At 39.7% G+C, this 15896-nt stretch overlaps 1 protein-coding gene across 1 annotated transcript in view; it reads left to right on the plus strand.

Moving 5' to 3' along the window:
• Positions 1–331: 331 nt before the first annotated feature.
• opn4xa (opsin 4xa) overlaps positions 332–15896 on the plus strand; it is a 30597-nt gene continuing 15032 nt past the window's right edge. The window contains exons 1-2 of the mRNA XM_056466965.1: positions 332–480; positions 13697–13830. Coding sequence (XP_056322940.1) covers positions 335–480; positions 13697–13830 — 280 coding nt within the window. The 5' untranslated portion in view covers positions 332–334. The remainder of the gene's footprint in view (positions 481–13696; positions 13831–15896) is intronic.

Genomic DNA, 15896 nt, shown 5'->3' on the forward strand with positions numbered 1-15896 from the left:
GGGTGCATGGAATTTATAAATGTATAGTTTATCATTGCTTGACATTGCAGCCTGCCATTATCAGTGTACAATGTATTCAAACAAACACGCATATGTGAATTGAAGCTGACGTTTGCTAACAATGACCAAATAAATCAACAAGCTTTGCACATTTATTTATTTTATTTTACTTAAAATCTTTCAGACAAATTGTAGGTACAGCTACATCCTTTAAATGCAATTTTGATGCGAGTCCAGTTTAGTTTTGCCTGAGTTGGTAAAGTAGTCTGACGAAAAAAAGGGAAACACAAGATTCAGAATCGAGTGTTAACTAGTATCTTCCTCTCTCGCAGGTATGGAGGAGTCGACGAATGTGGATCGAGGCTTTTTCAGGAAAGTGGATGTTCCTGATCATGCACACTACATAGTGGCGTTTTTTGTGGCTGTCATCGGGGCTCTAGGAGTGATCGGAAACCTGCTGGTCATGTACGCCTTCTTTAGGTACTAATACATTTTTACAAATAATTCATTGCTGGGATGTAAAAACTGATTGTTCAGCATCATTACTGCAGTGTTTTGTGTCACAGGATTTTTCTGAGATCATTTTGAGACAGTATGATGATTCAGTGTCATGTGATTCTTCATAAATCCTGATTCTGATTCTGATTCATTTACTGATTCTGATTCCGATTACAGTCTTAAACTCAAGTTGTTACAAATAATTCATTGCTGGGATGTAAAAACTGATTTATCAGCATCATTACTGCAGTGTTTTGTGTCACAGGATCTTTCTGAGATCATTTTGAGACAGTATGATGATTCATTGTCATGTGATTCTTCATAAATCCTGATTCTGATTCATTTACTGATTCTGATTACAGTCTTAAACTCAAGTTGTTACAAATAATTCATTGCTGAGATGTAAAAACTGATTGTTCAGCATCATTACTGCAGAGTTTTATGTCACAGGATCTTTCTGAAATCATTTTGTGTCCTGTTATTCTTTATATATCCTGATTCTGATTCTGATTCATTTACTGATTCTGATTCAGATTACAGTCTTAAACTCAAGTTGTTACAAATAATTCATTGCTAAGATGTAAAAACTGATTGATCAGCATCATTACTGCAGTGTTTTGTGTCACAGGATCTTTCTGAGATCAGTTTGAGACAGTATGATGATTCAGTGTCATGTGATTCTTCACAAATCCTGATTCTGATTCATTTACTGATTCTGATTCCGATTACAGTCTTAAACTCAAGTTGTTACAAATAATTCACTGATGGGATGTAAAAACCGTTGTTTATATCCTTGTTTACATCCTTACTACAACATAACCCTAGAAACTCTGCATGTAATAGATCAAATTGAACAAATAAAAACACTTACAGGGTTCTGGCTCACAATCCACAGCTTCTGCTATTTGTGATTGGAGCTGCTCCTTCTCTAAGGAGTTTTTAGCCAAATCCTGAACTGGAAGAAATTCCGGAAGCTGTCCTTTGTCAAATGCTAGCTATATCTGTTTTATAATTCTCTGGAACATAATTAAAATGAAACTGTAAGCACTTCTGTCTTTGTGTCGTGTCCTTTGGAAGCCCAAATACAGAAACAGAAGAAGCTCTGTGGAAATAGCAGCGTTTGGATGCCATTTTAGCTTTTTCCGCTATAACATTTTTTGTTTGACCTTAACTTGTGGGGTTTTACAGTGCAGAAGTGTTCGTTTTACCTAGAAATTGCAGTCAAACATAGGTTTAAAGGCACATTATGTATTTTCACCACTAGAGGGTGCGTATTCACAACAACCAAAGGCATAGTATGTTGATGTCACGACTGAGTGTGAAATCATGAGAATTGTGGTCTTCATCATCCTATGGTACTCCTGCAGAAATCAAGTTGATGGATGAATAAAGTCTACAACACTTATTATTATGGTTGTATGAAAGAGTAAAGCTGAAAGAAGCTCAACAAGAGAAACGCTGAAGCTACTGAACATTCTTCCAAACATTTGTGATAATGTAAGTGCATAAATCAGCAAAATATATGACACTGTTATAGTGGGGCTTTTTTTTTTGGATAGTTTAATATTTCATAAAAATTCATACATATTATTTCTGCAGTTTCAGAAAAACAGTTCAGAATTTCTGATCAAGTAAAATGTCTTTTGAAATAACTGTACCAATGTCTGACTTCAGCTAGTTTCAGTTTGGTGTTTTGCTCTTTTTTTAATCTCTTATTCATTCATTCATTTTCCTTCACTAAATCCCTTATTTATGAGAGGTCGCCACAGCGGAATGAACTGCCAACTATTCCAGCATATGTTTTACACAGTGGATGCCCTTCCAGCTGTAACCCAGTACTGGGAAACACCCATACACACTTATTCACACACACACTCATACACTACAGCCAATTTAGTTCATCAATTCCCCTATAGTGCATGTGTTTGGACTGTGGGGGAAACCGGAGCACCCAGAGGAAACCCACGCCAACATGGGGAGAACATGCAAACTCCACAAAATGCCAATTGACACAGCCGGGACTCGAACCAGCGAACTTCTTGGCACAGTGCTAACCATTGCTGCCCCATTTTTATCAAATAAATGTGATAATAAAACTAGTATTGCAATATAAATTATTCATCATCATTATTTACTAAATTCAGGAGTATTAATACTTGAACATCAGACATTTGAGGAAGGTTTATTTCCAGAATCCTTCTCTTTGAACTTTTTTTTATGTGATCTTCTCTCAGTCATCATCGTGTTGCATTGCACTATATATTTTGAAACTAATCTGTGATCATAAAACTATAGGCAATTTAATATCATCCTTACTAAGACATACTAATGAAGAGACAGTAGTTTGCTATACTTTGCTATACTATAAATGCCACTGATTTACATTTCAAGATCCCCCACAGTCCAAACACATGTGCTATAGGTGAACTGGGTAAGCTAAATTGTCTGTAGTGTATGTGTGTGAAGGAGTGTGTGTGGATGTTTTCCAGTGATGGGTTGCAGCTGGAAGGGTGTAAAACATATGATAAGTTGGCGGTTCATTCCGCTGTTGCAATCCCAGATTAATAAAGAGACTAAGCCAAAACAAAAAATGAATGAATGAATGATCTTTACTAAACTGGCGATTTCCACTCAGTTCTGTGTGTTTTCAGGTTCAGCGAGGGTAACTCTTTCTGTCTGATATCTGATGCTCCAGTCTAAATTCTCCAGGGCTTCTGACACACTTTTTACATTTAGTTCATTTCTCACTCTCAGAGAAGTGGCTACTCTCCTCAGCCCCATGATGATTTCTTACAGATCCTCAAATGACAAAAACACGCTTGTGTGAGTGCTGAAGATCAGAGTCTGTGTGCATTCATATAGTGCACAAACAGTAAACATAAAAGCTGATTTATTCCCTCACATCATTTAAAACTCAGTTTTTGTACTCAGGGCTACATTTTTGAGAACCGAGAAATATGTACCCTGGGCTACCTCTGCTTGCAGTTTTTGTTTTCACAAATTCCCTAGAGGCCGCTGTGCACATCTCGAAGTACGTTACTGGGACACATTTTCTCATATGTGCTATTTCTCGTTGATCCACCAGAGGGCGCCCTGTATATTTCTGCAACTCTCAACATCCTTCCAGCTTGTCGTGCATAATATATCAGCTTGACATCGACTGATCCATGTCTCAAAGTGCACATGAAATCAAAACTAACCATGTTGATTTTTTTTAACTCACATTGCTAGTTTTGTGTTGAACAATTCATATGTGCATGTCCTTAAGAAAAAAAAAAGTTGGTCCTTGGAATGTAAAATTGAAGTTTGAAAATGCACTTCCTGTTTGTTTTTAGCTAGAGATTACGTCTGTCTGAGGTATTGGGCAGGGCTTACACACTTAACCATGCCCCTCCAGCTGTCAGTTTTGGCAAAAAAAAAACAGAAATGGTGAGCAGGAGGAATCTGTTAGGTTGTAATAACTTTACCCAAACCATTTCCCCCATCTTTCTGAATGAAATACCTACTTAACTACATCCAATCAGTTCGCAGTAGGAAAAAAACAAGCCACGCCCACTGCTGTCTCATTTAATATACTGTTTCTTAAGGAACTGAGTCACAACTGATAGTGTTAAACCCAACCGATAGTGTTAAACCCAACCAATAGTGTTAAACCCAACCGATAGTGTTAAACCCAACCGATAGTGTTAAACCCAACTGATAGTGTTTAACCCAACCGATAGTGTTAAACCCAACCAATAGTGTTAAACCCAACCAATAGTGTTAAACCCAACCGATAGTGTTAAACCTAACTGATAGTGTTAAACCCAACCAATAGTGTTAAACCCAACTGATAGTGTTGAACCCAACCGATAGTGTTAAACCCAACCAATAGTGTTAAACCCAACCGATAGTGTTAAACCCAACCGATAGTGTTAAACCCAACTGATAGTGTTTAACCCAACCGATAGTGTTAAACCCAACCAATAGTGTTAAACCCAACCAATAGTGTTAAACCCAACCGATAGTGTTAAACCTAACTGATAGTGTTAAACCCAACCAATAGTGTTAAACCCAACTGATAGTGTTAAACCCAACTGATAGTGTTGAACTGAACCAAAAGTGTTAAACCCAACTGATAGTGTTAAACCCAACTGATAGTGTTTAACCCAACCGATAGTGTTAAACCTAACTGATAGTGTTAAACCCAACCGATAGTGTTAAACCTAACTGATAGTGTTAAACCGAACTGATAGTGTTAAACCCAACCGATAGTGTTAAACCCAACCGATAGTGTTAAACCGAACTGATAGTGTTAAACCCAACCAATAGTGTTAAACCCAACCAATAGTGTTAAACCTAACCAATAGTGTTAAACCCAACCAATAGTGTTAAACCTAACCAATAGTGTTAAACCCAACTGATAGTGTTAAACCTAACTGATAGTGTTAAACCCAACCAATAGTGTTAAACCTAACCAATAGTGTTAAACCTAACTGATAGTGTTAAACCCAACCGATAGTGTTAAACCTAACTGATAGTGTTAAACCCAACCGATAGTGTAAACCTAACTGATAGTGTTAAACCCAACCGATAGTGTTAAACCCAACTGATAGTGTTAAACCTAACTGATAGTGTTAAACCCAACCGATAGTGTAAACCTAACTGATAGTGTTAAACCCAACCGATAGTGTTAAACCCAACTGATAGTGTTAAACCTAACTGATAGTGTTAAACCCAACCGATAGTGTTAAACCCAACCGATAGTGTTAAACCTAACTGATAGTGTTAAACCCAACCGATAGTGTTAAACCCAACCGATAGTGTTAAACCTAACTGATAGTGTTAAACCCAACCGATAGTGTTTTCAAAAACAAACTAGAAGAGAAATGTCATCGGGACCATGTGCTTTTACCACAATTTCACACTTTTTGTTTTTGTTTTACCTGGTTTCTCGTACCCTGGTCCTCTCTGCTCTGCATGTGATTTACATGTGAAGTCAATGCAAAGATGCGAATAGACATCCTATGACACTATTGGAGCAAATGAGGCAGCTCAAATAATGTGATTTGCATGAATAAACCTGTGCGAATTGAATGTTTTGCGCAACTGATCAGCTTAACGTGTCAATCATTCAAGCTGGAAAATCTGAACTTTAATAGACTAAAAATATATATAATCTCAAGGGGACTATTTAAGGTTTTCTATTTAAGACAATTACAACTTTCCCCAGAATATAAGACATTCTTTTAAAGGGTGTGTTAAACAGAATTTGGGAAATATCTGAAAAAAAAAAAAGACTAAATGTATTATAGGAGGGCTAATGATTTTGACTTCAACTCTACAGACCAAATCCATGACTTCTGTGTATTCACAAATGAGGACTTATTGTAAAATGTTGTTGTGTAAAGAAGCTGCTGTTTGCAGTGGTCCGCTAAACACTGCGATTGCATAATGTGATCAAATGAAGCGATGCAATTATGTAACACTGCACACTGAATGCAAACAAAGCTGGATGTTTTTAAGCGTAGTTAATGAGATGCACATGCTGGCCTGCAGGGTCGAGGGGTCAAAGGTGAGAGCGGCGCATGGTCATGTGGAAGAGGAAAAGTAACCTTCAGTTTCTCCATTATCAGGAGGCAAAAACGCCACTGTTTGATTTAACAGAGCCACTTCACATAGCAGGAATCAATGTCTGACCTCTTTCCTAAGCTTTTTAATTCATTCCAGTGTCCATCTCTATTAACCTCACCGTGTGCAGGACTGAATTTATGAAAGTGATTTGACAAGCTCATAATGTTTATGCTTATTCTAGAAATGCAAATGAAGCAGTTCATGGTTCGTGCCAGCCTACCAAAAAACAAACAAACAAGTATTTTTTTCTAGCATGACTCTATTTATTAGGGGCCATATTTACTTACAGCTTGATCTATCACAAACCTTCTTAGTTTAAAAAATAATCATAAGTTTTTCATCATGAGAATCGGGCGATGGGGTTTATTAAGGCGTACAGTATAGTCAATTTCTTGTATTTAGCAGTCAAATAGTTTTGTGTGTTGGTCATTATGTAAATGATGTGCTGTGTCCGTCTTCCCTGATTTATTCATTGTCAGATCACATAGAGAACTTCACACTCCCACTGACGCTTGCAGGAGATTCATCTAATTTGCCATTTTATTCATCTGACCCAAGTCTTTTGTTTGTACATCAAAATGAAAGAAAAGCAACCTGCTTTCTGAAACTTTCGATTCAATTGAAGCTTACTTGTAAAGCGCTTTTTTTACATTAATTATCGTTCCAAAGCAGCTTCACAAAAGGTGCACATCATTGCATTATACACTCTCAGAAATAAAGGTACAAAATCTGTCACTGGGACGGTACCTTTTCAAAATGGACATTTTTGTCCCTAACAGGTCCTTATTGGCTCGTTTCCACTGACTGGTACGGTTCGGTTCGGTTTGTTACGGGTCACCTTTATCAGGCTTGCGTTTCCACTAACAAGGGTACCCTTTTGGTGGGCGTGGTGTATGACAGAAAGTTTCAGTCAACGTCATTCTCGCTCGAGGAAATGTCTACAATAAAGCTGTACAGGTCACTTACATATCATATGAGAAGCACTTCTCACAACACAGATGCTTCATACACATAAATACGTGTGTAGAAATGTTTATTACTAACTTTTCAATGAACATGAGTTGATTATAACTGCAGATCAATGACAGTGCGCAACAGCCTACTGTAACGTCTGTAATTATATTAAATAACTAAATAAATGAACATATATAAACACATACAGCCCCTTACAGTCTCCGATATGTTACCAACTACAGAAGAACTACACACAGCAGACATTTCGCCGGTATTTAGGTTCAAAACAACACAAAATATAGCCTACAGTTAGTTAAAACCTCTGATCTGTGTCTGTAATCTTCAGCAGCACATGTAGCCTCTGTTAGACAGTAATTCCGTCATTCCCAGTTCATATTAGTCCACAAGGTGAAGATAATAAGTTAGTTAATCATGGCATTTTGTTCATGTTTGCTGAATAATAATGTGCTCCTTTTTTTCCGGCTTCTCCTTTGTTTCTTCAAGCTTCACTCTCGCGTTTGTCAGTGTCTAACAGGATCGGGTTTCAGAAGCACGTCAATAATCAAGCGCAGGTTATTATCATCAGCTCGAGAAGTTTGTTATTTCAGATATAATGTTAGACGCGCGCAAGCAAGAAAGCGAAACCGCTCGCGCCTCAGACTGGCTCGTAAAAAACTACGGGGCACAGGGTAAATCTGCTCTTCTTCTTGGCTTTGTGGCTGTTCATCCAGACGACGACAAGGTTTGTTTGAGCCCAGATCGACCATGGCTCGTTATTATATGTATTTAGAATTCCGCTATAATCTCTCGTTGTGTATTTCAAACATGGCGGTTTTTTGTTTTCATTCTGGCTTGTTGCGTAAGCGAATGACGTATCTCTGTAAACCAATAGCGTTCAGCTGCGCGTGTGGCTCCGCCTTTTGGGACCCTTTCTCGTGTTTGGTACCCTTTCGAAAGGGTGCCGGAAAAGTGGTACGGTACGGTTCGGTTCGGTACGCTTTTTGACAGTGGAAACGGCCATAAAAGCGTACCAAACTGAACCACACCGTACCGTACCACTCAGTGAAAACATTATATTATATTAATACCTAAAAAGTACAAATCTGTACCTCACAGTAATTTAAAGGTACAAAATTTCCTCTTAAAGGTACAAACATGAACGCTAAAGGAATTAATGTCCACCTGTAGGGTACAAAAGTATACCTTTTGAGACGGTAGTGACAGATTTTGTACTTTTACTTCTGAGAGTGTAGTCAAAATCAGAAAAGTTAAGGAGTCCTGTATAGGCTTGGCAGTATATAAAAGTAGTTAACCTGCAGTTATACGATATAGATATATATATTTTTTTCAATCATTCATTCATTTTCTTTTCGGCTAAGTCCCTTTATTAATCTGGGGTCGCCACAGCGGAATGAACCGCTAACTCCTCCTAGACATTCAGAATATGTTTTACGCAGCGGATGCCCTTCCAGCCGCAACCCATCTCTGGGAAACATCCAAACACACTCATTCACTCTCATACACTCAAACACTACGGACAATTTAGCCTACCCAATTCACCTGTACCGCATGTATTTGGACTGTGGGGGAAACCGGAGCACCTGGAGGAAACCCACGCCTATATATATATATATATATATATCATAATTGCAGAAATTAGCGTAGTTGCCTTTCATGCACGATATATTAATGTAATGTTTAAGAATGCATTTGAAGAGTTATGGCACTCTACAGTTATGTGATGCATTGTGTGTATGCTTTACTAAAAAGATCAGTCTTTAATGTAGTTTTGAACTGAGAGAGAGTGTCTGAGCCTAACAGGAAGACTATTCCAGAGTTTAGGGGCCATAAATAAGAAGGCTCGACCTCCTTTAGTGGACTTTGTTATTCTGGATAACACTGAGACAGGAATCCAGCGACAAACAATTTGGCTGTTCACACCAGACACAACACAACATACATTCAGAAGCACTGAAAATGCATTCCAACACAATGGTAAGGTTTAGAATCTAATTAATACATATGAAACCTCTTTAACATTATTAACTGTAGACATGAAGTGGCTGATATTTCTTGGTTTGCACATGAGTCAAACTATATGTGTATATGTCGTCGCATGTATTTATGGTGCAGTCTCAATAGTCAGGCATGCTTGCTTGATGTTGCTGTTGTCAATCTGGCAACCTGCATTTGCGTGGAGGAGTCGAAAGAGGAGGAGTCGTGTAAAAAAGTGTTTTTGCAGTATCTAGTTCAACCACTGGGTGACAGTCTTACACACAGTACCATTAAACTAATGTTAATTACTAACAAAACGTGTTAAATTAAGTTTTTTAATGTTAAAAAACTAACAAGTAATTTAGGTAGCCATTATTCACACATGAACTCATGCGACTCAGGTTGTAGTTAGTGAGCTAAAACAACACATTTCTTGAGTTTTTTTGAAGGACAACTTAATTGTTTTATGTTCAACCACTTGAATTTGAAGTTAACTTAATTATTCTTGTTGTCTTAACACAAACCCATTGTGTGGAGCCCAGCATTTTTACAGTGTAGTTCTTGATGAAGTCCTCATTAGCTCATACTAAAGTAACATTTAGCTTACCCTGAGTAAATCCTTATTCATGTACTGTTAATGTAGTGTTACTACACTAAAAAATACTTTAAAAGTATTGCTTATTGTGTGTTCATGTTAACTGGTGTGGTTATAACTAATGTGAACGGATGGAACCAGTATTTACAAGATGATATATGCACTGACAGATCCAACCCAGGCTCATTCTGAGAACGTAGTCCCGGGGACGTTTCTGGAGACTGCGAAATACGTAGCCGGGGGTACGTACGGCTGCATTTCATTTTTTTAAGCGAACGCTGCGGGGCGGTGTGACGACGTTCCCTTCGGCACTTGCCGGCCGGCCGCTCGCCTCCGTGTGGAGGGCTTTCCCGCTGCAACCAGTTTGTCCGGTTAGCTCTTGGTGTACTCTGGCGGACATGAGGCGCAGAGAGGGGCTGACCACGACGACGACGACGACTGGGTTCGAGTCCGGGGAAGAGCGGTTCCAGAAATCAGGTAAGAAAACAAAAACAAAATCCAAAAAAATGAAGCGAACAAGTTCATCACAGGGTGAAAATGTGGTCAAAATCCAAAAACGTGGTAAAAATCAGACGAGGGCTTTTATTTTTCTGGACGGCTTTTGTGAATCGTCGTTGGTTGGGTTTAGGGACGGAGGAGAGTGGGTCAGCCCGCCGATTGGCCGGTCGCACGGTCAATCATCCTGTCATCCAGGCAGACAGGCGGAAGGTCGTTCGTCAGAGGCCTCTAGCGGGTTTACGTGAGAACGGCGCGGGAAAAAGCGCGCACAGCGGCCTCTCGCGGACTCGCGAAAACAAAATTGCAAAAATACGCACCTCCCGGGACGTATTTCGCGGTCTCCAGAAACGTCCCCGGGACTACGTTCTCAGAATGAGCCTGGGTTGGACAGATCCTTCAAAAAAAAATGAAGAAAATCAAGATGATGTATTATAAATAGTCTAAGCGTGCATCTGCATATTAATATTGCCCAATATGTGTACAAAGGTGAAACCCACCTCCCTCCCCTCATTAAGTCATGTCTCTTACAGTAATAACTAGACGTTATTATCATCATACGTGTGGATTTTCTGCCTGACTGAGAATCGTTCAGACTCATTCTGGTGAAGTACGGAGCTCCTCTGTCTGTCAGTCCAGTCTTTCCTCCACAGTGTTTTTTTCAGCGTACTCCAGGACACATAATGCCTGATGAATGAGAGTCAGGGTTTCAGCAGGTGAAGCCGGGAGACTCTCTATCAGATGAAATTGTGTGAACTGTGACAGTAGGATTAATGGGATGACGTGCAATCACAATGATTGTCACGCTGTAAACCTCTCACCATCAACAAATGCAAGTTTCTATTAGTGTTTTACCCATGTGGATGCATTAAAAGCATGCAGTAAATCAGAAAACCTACTATGTGATGATCTGTTGCACACAACCTGGGTGCTTCACAGTGTCTGATAAGTGATATTGTATTTTTTACATAACTTAGATGTGCAAAAACAGTATGATGACACTAACGGCACGCTATGAATTATCTATCAAGCATTAGCAAATTGGTAATTCATGATGTACTTTTGTATTCCAGCTTCATCTGAGAAAGCTTTCACTATTTGTGGTCGCACCCTTGAAGCAGAGACAAACAAAATACAAATATAGTTAACACTATAGTTTAGGGTCACAATTCATGCTATTAACTACTGGCTTACCTATTAAGGTATTAGGACGATGTACACCATTGTACACAGGTTCTGCATCTTGTTTATATACACTATGAACAGCAGCTACGCTAATTATTTTCTTTATTCTCCATTTCCACCTGGGGATACTCTTCCCGAGGCCCTCAGACTATGCAGAGTCACTGATTCGATCCAAGACCAACGACGAGATGATCCCAAGGTTTCCATATCCTGGACCAGGCCGTATCCTGAGCAGCTACTGTGGTGGTCATGGAGGAGTGGAGAACATGAGAATGATTCCTGTGACGCTCCAGAGACAGACGAGTCTTCGCTGAGGCCAGCTTCCAGCCTCCGCCGCTGAGACTGCAGCTCTGCACAAGACGTTTGGCCAGCGGAGAAATTAAAATGGTCGTGCCCAACTGAGCCTGGTTTCTCTCAAGGTTTTTTTCCTTCACTTCCGCCATTAGTGAAGTTTTTTTTTCCCTCTCTGCTGTCGCCACTGGCTTGCATGGTTCAGGATCTGTAGAGCTGCGTATCGTTGGATTTGCTCTTCAGTGTTTGGACTCTCAGTAGTGATTATTAAACCACACTGAACTGAGCTAAACTGAACTGAACTTAAACACTACAAACTGAACTACACTGTTCCTATTTACTGTGACCTTTTATGTGAAGCTGCTTTGACACAATCTACATTGTATAAGCGCTATACAAATAAAGGTGAATTGAAAATTGAATTGAACTTTCTTAGGACTGTTCATTAATAGTTATTAAGTATGGTCTTATTCTGCATTCCTAATCCTACCCAAATTCTACCGTGCTAACTATTAATAAACAGATAATTAGTAGTTTATTAAGCTGGTAGTGTTAGTTAATAGTTTGTTAATACCTTTAATTGTGACCTAAACTAAAGTGTTACCTAAAAATACACTTGCGGACTGTAAAATATTTTGTCTAACGGAACAACACATGGTTATAAACAGTTCAATAAGATATGTTGATTTGCACAGGGTTAAAGCAGAGCTTAAGCGCATTAAAGGTTTACAAGTGTTTGAAATGAAGCGCACGTTTGGTTTGTCAAAGTGAATTAGTTCAGCTAACGTATAGAGGAAATGACAATCAATAACACTTTTGCCAGACTGCAGATCAGTTCCCATGAGACACCTTTGTTTTAGTGTTATTTAAAGGTGCCATATATTGCATTGGTTCAATAAGTTACATTGTTCTCTGATATCTCAACACAATCTCACGGCAATTCGTAACTTTTTTTTAGTGGCTAATTCGTACGAATTCGTACGATATAATTCGTACAATTTAGTACGATTTGCTCATCCTCCAATGACGGTTGGGTTTAGGGGCGGGGTTAGGTGCCACGCCTCCTTTTTAAAATCGTACCATTTCCTACTACTGAACTCGTACGAATTCGTACGAATTAGCCACTAAACTGTCAAAACGTAAAATACTTACGTTTTCTCGTGAGATCAGGCTGGATATCTACATAATAGGTATATGGCTAAGTTAAGTTAAAAAAAATATCCAGAAATGGTTTTATATGCTCATTTATTCCTCCGTAAAACACCCCAAAATAAAAAGGTCCTTATTGACCATATTTGGAATGGTCATGAATATTAATGAGTTCCATTCTGACTTGAAGCTCTCACAGACAGACACACGAATGTAGCATTATATGTAGGCTGTATAATAATGTGTGTATTATTAAATAATAATAATACTTAATTTTTCAAAAACAAACAAAGTAAATGCCTAGTTAAAACTTTAACTTAATGGGTGGAGGTTTATTCAACACAGGCTAATTGTGGATACGTACCCCTGTCTACATTTCTTCTCCAGAATTATGTATGATGTATTATGTACAATTATTCACATACAGTTATCCAATTTGTATAACGCATGGTGGCTCAGTGGTTAGCAATGTAGCCTTACAGCAAGAAGGTCGCTAGTTCAAGTCCTGGGTGGGCCAGTTGGCATTTCTGTGTGGAGTTTGCATGTTCTCCCCGTGTTGGCGTGGGTTTCCTCCGGGTGCTCCGGTTTCCCCCACAGTCTAAACACATGTGTTATTGGTGAATTGGATAAACTAAATTGGCCTGGGTTGTGGCTGGAAGAGCATCCGCTGCGTAAAACTGGAATAGTTGGCAGTTCATTCTGCTGTGGCAACTCCTGAAAAATAAGGAACTAAGCTGAAGGAAAATAAATGAATGAGTGTAACTGTAAGCCTAAACTTAACATAAACAGTAAATGAATCCCCTAAATCTAATTGGCTGATTGGAATGTTGTTCTGAGATCATCATGAATGTTCATGTCCTACTTGGTGAAATCACACTAACCCACCAGCTGCAGTGTTGTAAAATGTGTTTTGTGTTTCAGTAACAAGAAGCTGCGGACGCCTCCAAACTACTTCATCATGAATCTGGCAGTGAGTGACTTCCTCATGGCCATCACTCAGTCACCCATCTTCTTCATCAACTGCATGTACAAGGAGTGGGTGTTCGGGGAAATGGGTAACTGACTTCCCATTCTTCCCATCCAAACACTTACTCGTTTGCTGCCTGTATCCATATCACACACACTGCCAAGCAACATTATAATCCATAGCAATATAATTATATTACATAATAATAATAATAATAATACTAAAAGGGCAGCATGGGGGTGCAGTGGGTAGCACAATCACCACACAGCAAGAAGTTCACTAGTTCGAGCCCCGGCTGAATCAGTTGGCATTTATGTGGGAGTTTGCATGTTCTCCCTGTGTTGACGTGGGTTTCCTCTGGGTGCTCCGATTGAATACGCTAAATTGGCCGTAGTGTATGTGTGTGTGTGCAAGAGTTGTGTTGTGCAAAAGAGTGTGTTTGCCAGTCATGGGTTGCGGCTGGAAGGCCATCCGCTGCGTAAAACGTGTTGGATAAGTTGGCGGTTCATTCCGCTGTGGCAACCCCTGATTAATAAAGGGACTAAGCTGAAAAGAAAATGAATGATTGAATAATAATAAGGCGGGACAGTGACTCAGTGGTTAGCACTGTGGCCTCACAGCAAGAAGGTTGCTGGTTCGAGTCCCAGCTGGGTCAGTTGGGGTTTCTGTGTGGAGTTTGCATGTTCTCCCCGTGTTGGCGTGGGTTTCCTCCGGGTACTCCGGTTTCCCCCACAGTCCAAACACATGTGCTATAGGTGGATTGGAGGAACTAAATTGGCTGTAGTGTATACAGTTTTGTGCAAAAAATTGGGCACCCCTCTGTGGCTGCATAATTATGTTCTCTTTTTTTATAAGAGAAGATCGCAGTGAAATGGTATGAAATGTCATGTTTTTCAGACAGAAATCCGCAGTGTAGCAATATTGAGATGTGTGAAATTTAATTGAAACTGAAAAATAGGCTATTCAAAAGTTTGGGCACCCTCTCTTTTGTGTGGATTTTCAAATCTGTAGTCACTTAATGCTGATTGATTACAACACAACATTGATTTGAGTGACTCAGTGGACCTTAACAATCCCAACACAATCATGAAAAAGGATATTTAAGATAGCTGATTGGTAGTTGTGCTTCTCCTTATTGTGAACCTGAAAGTAGCAACATGGGAACCTCAAAAGAATGTCCCAATGACCCAAAAACTCTGATAGTTCATCAACATGATGAGAATACAAAAGCTTAAAGGATCACAACAGTTTAAAGTCTCTATCTCCACAGTCAGAAATATAGTAAGAAAATGGAAGGCCACAGGAAAGAAGGATGTGCTAGACCAAGAAAAATACGTTGTGTACGTCTGTGGACGCAGAGCGGAGTTGACAACGACGGAGTTCAAGTTCGGGGAAGATCGGTTCCAGAAATCAGGGAAGACAAAAACAGAATCCAAAAAATAAAATGAACAAGCGAATAACAGGGTGAGAATGTGGTAAAATCTGAAAACGTGGTAAAAATCAGACAAGGGCTTTTCTTTTTCTGGACGGCTTTTGTAAATCGTTGGTTGGGTTTAGGGAAGTAAGGGGGTGGGCGGGTCAATCCATGAAATTGGTTGGGTTTAGGGAAGGAGGAGGGTGGGTCAGCCGATTGGTCGGCTGGCCAGTCAGTCATCCAGTCAGACGGTTGGTCGACCGCGGCCTCTGGTGGGTTTACGTGAGAACAGTGAGCGTGAACGGCACTCGCGAGAGAAATTTGAGATATGAAAAACCGCACACAGCAGCCTCTAGTGGATTCGCGAAAACAAAAACTGCAAAAATACGTACCTCCCGGGACGTATTTCGCGGTCTCCAGAAACGTCCATGGGACTACGTCTTCAGAATGAGCCTGGGTTGACATCGTTCCACAGTTCAGTGCACGCTTCACAAAGAACAGCTTAATGAAAGGTGATGCAGAAGAAACCTGAGGTATGCAAAGGCTCATATGGAGAAGCCTGAATCATTTTGGAAAAATATACAGTGGACAGATGCCACAACCAAAGACACTTTGCACGACGAAAAAAGAACACAGGATTCCAGGAGAAGAACTGTAAAATATGGTGGAGGGCGATCATGCTGTGTGGGTGTGTGGCAAGCACGGGTACTGGAAACCTTGTCAGAGGTAAAGGTGGCATG

Source organism: Danio aesculapii, chromosome 10 (assembly GCF_903798145.1).
Source record: "Danio aesculapii chromosome 10, fDanAes4.1, whole genome shotgun sequence".
NCBI lineage: Eukaryota > Metazoa > Chordata > Actinopteri > Cypriniformes > Danionidae > Danio > Danio aesculapii.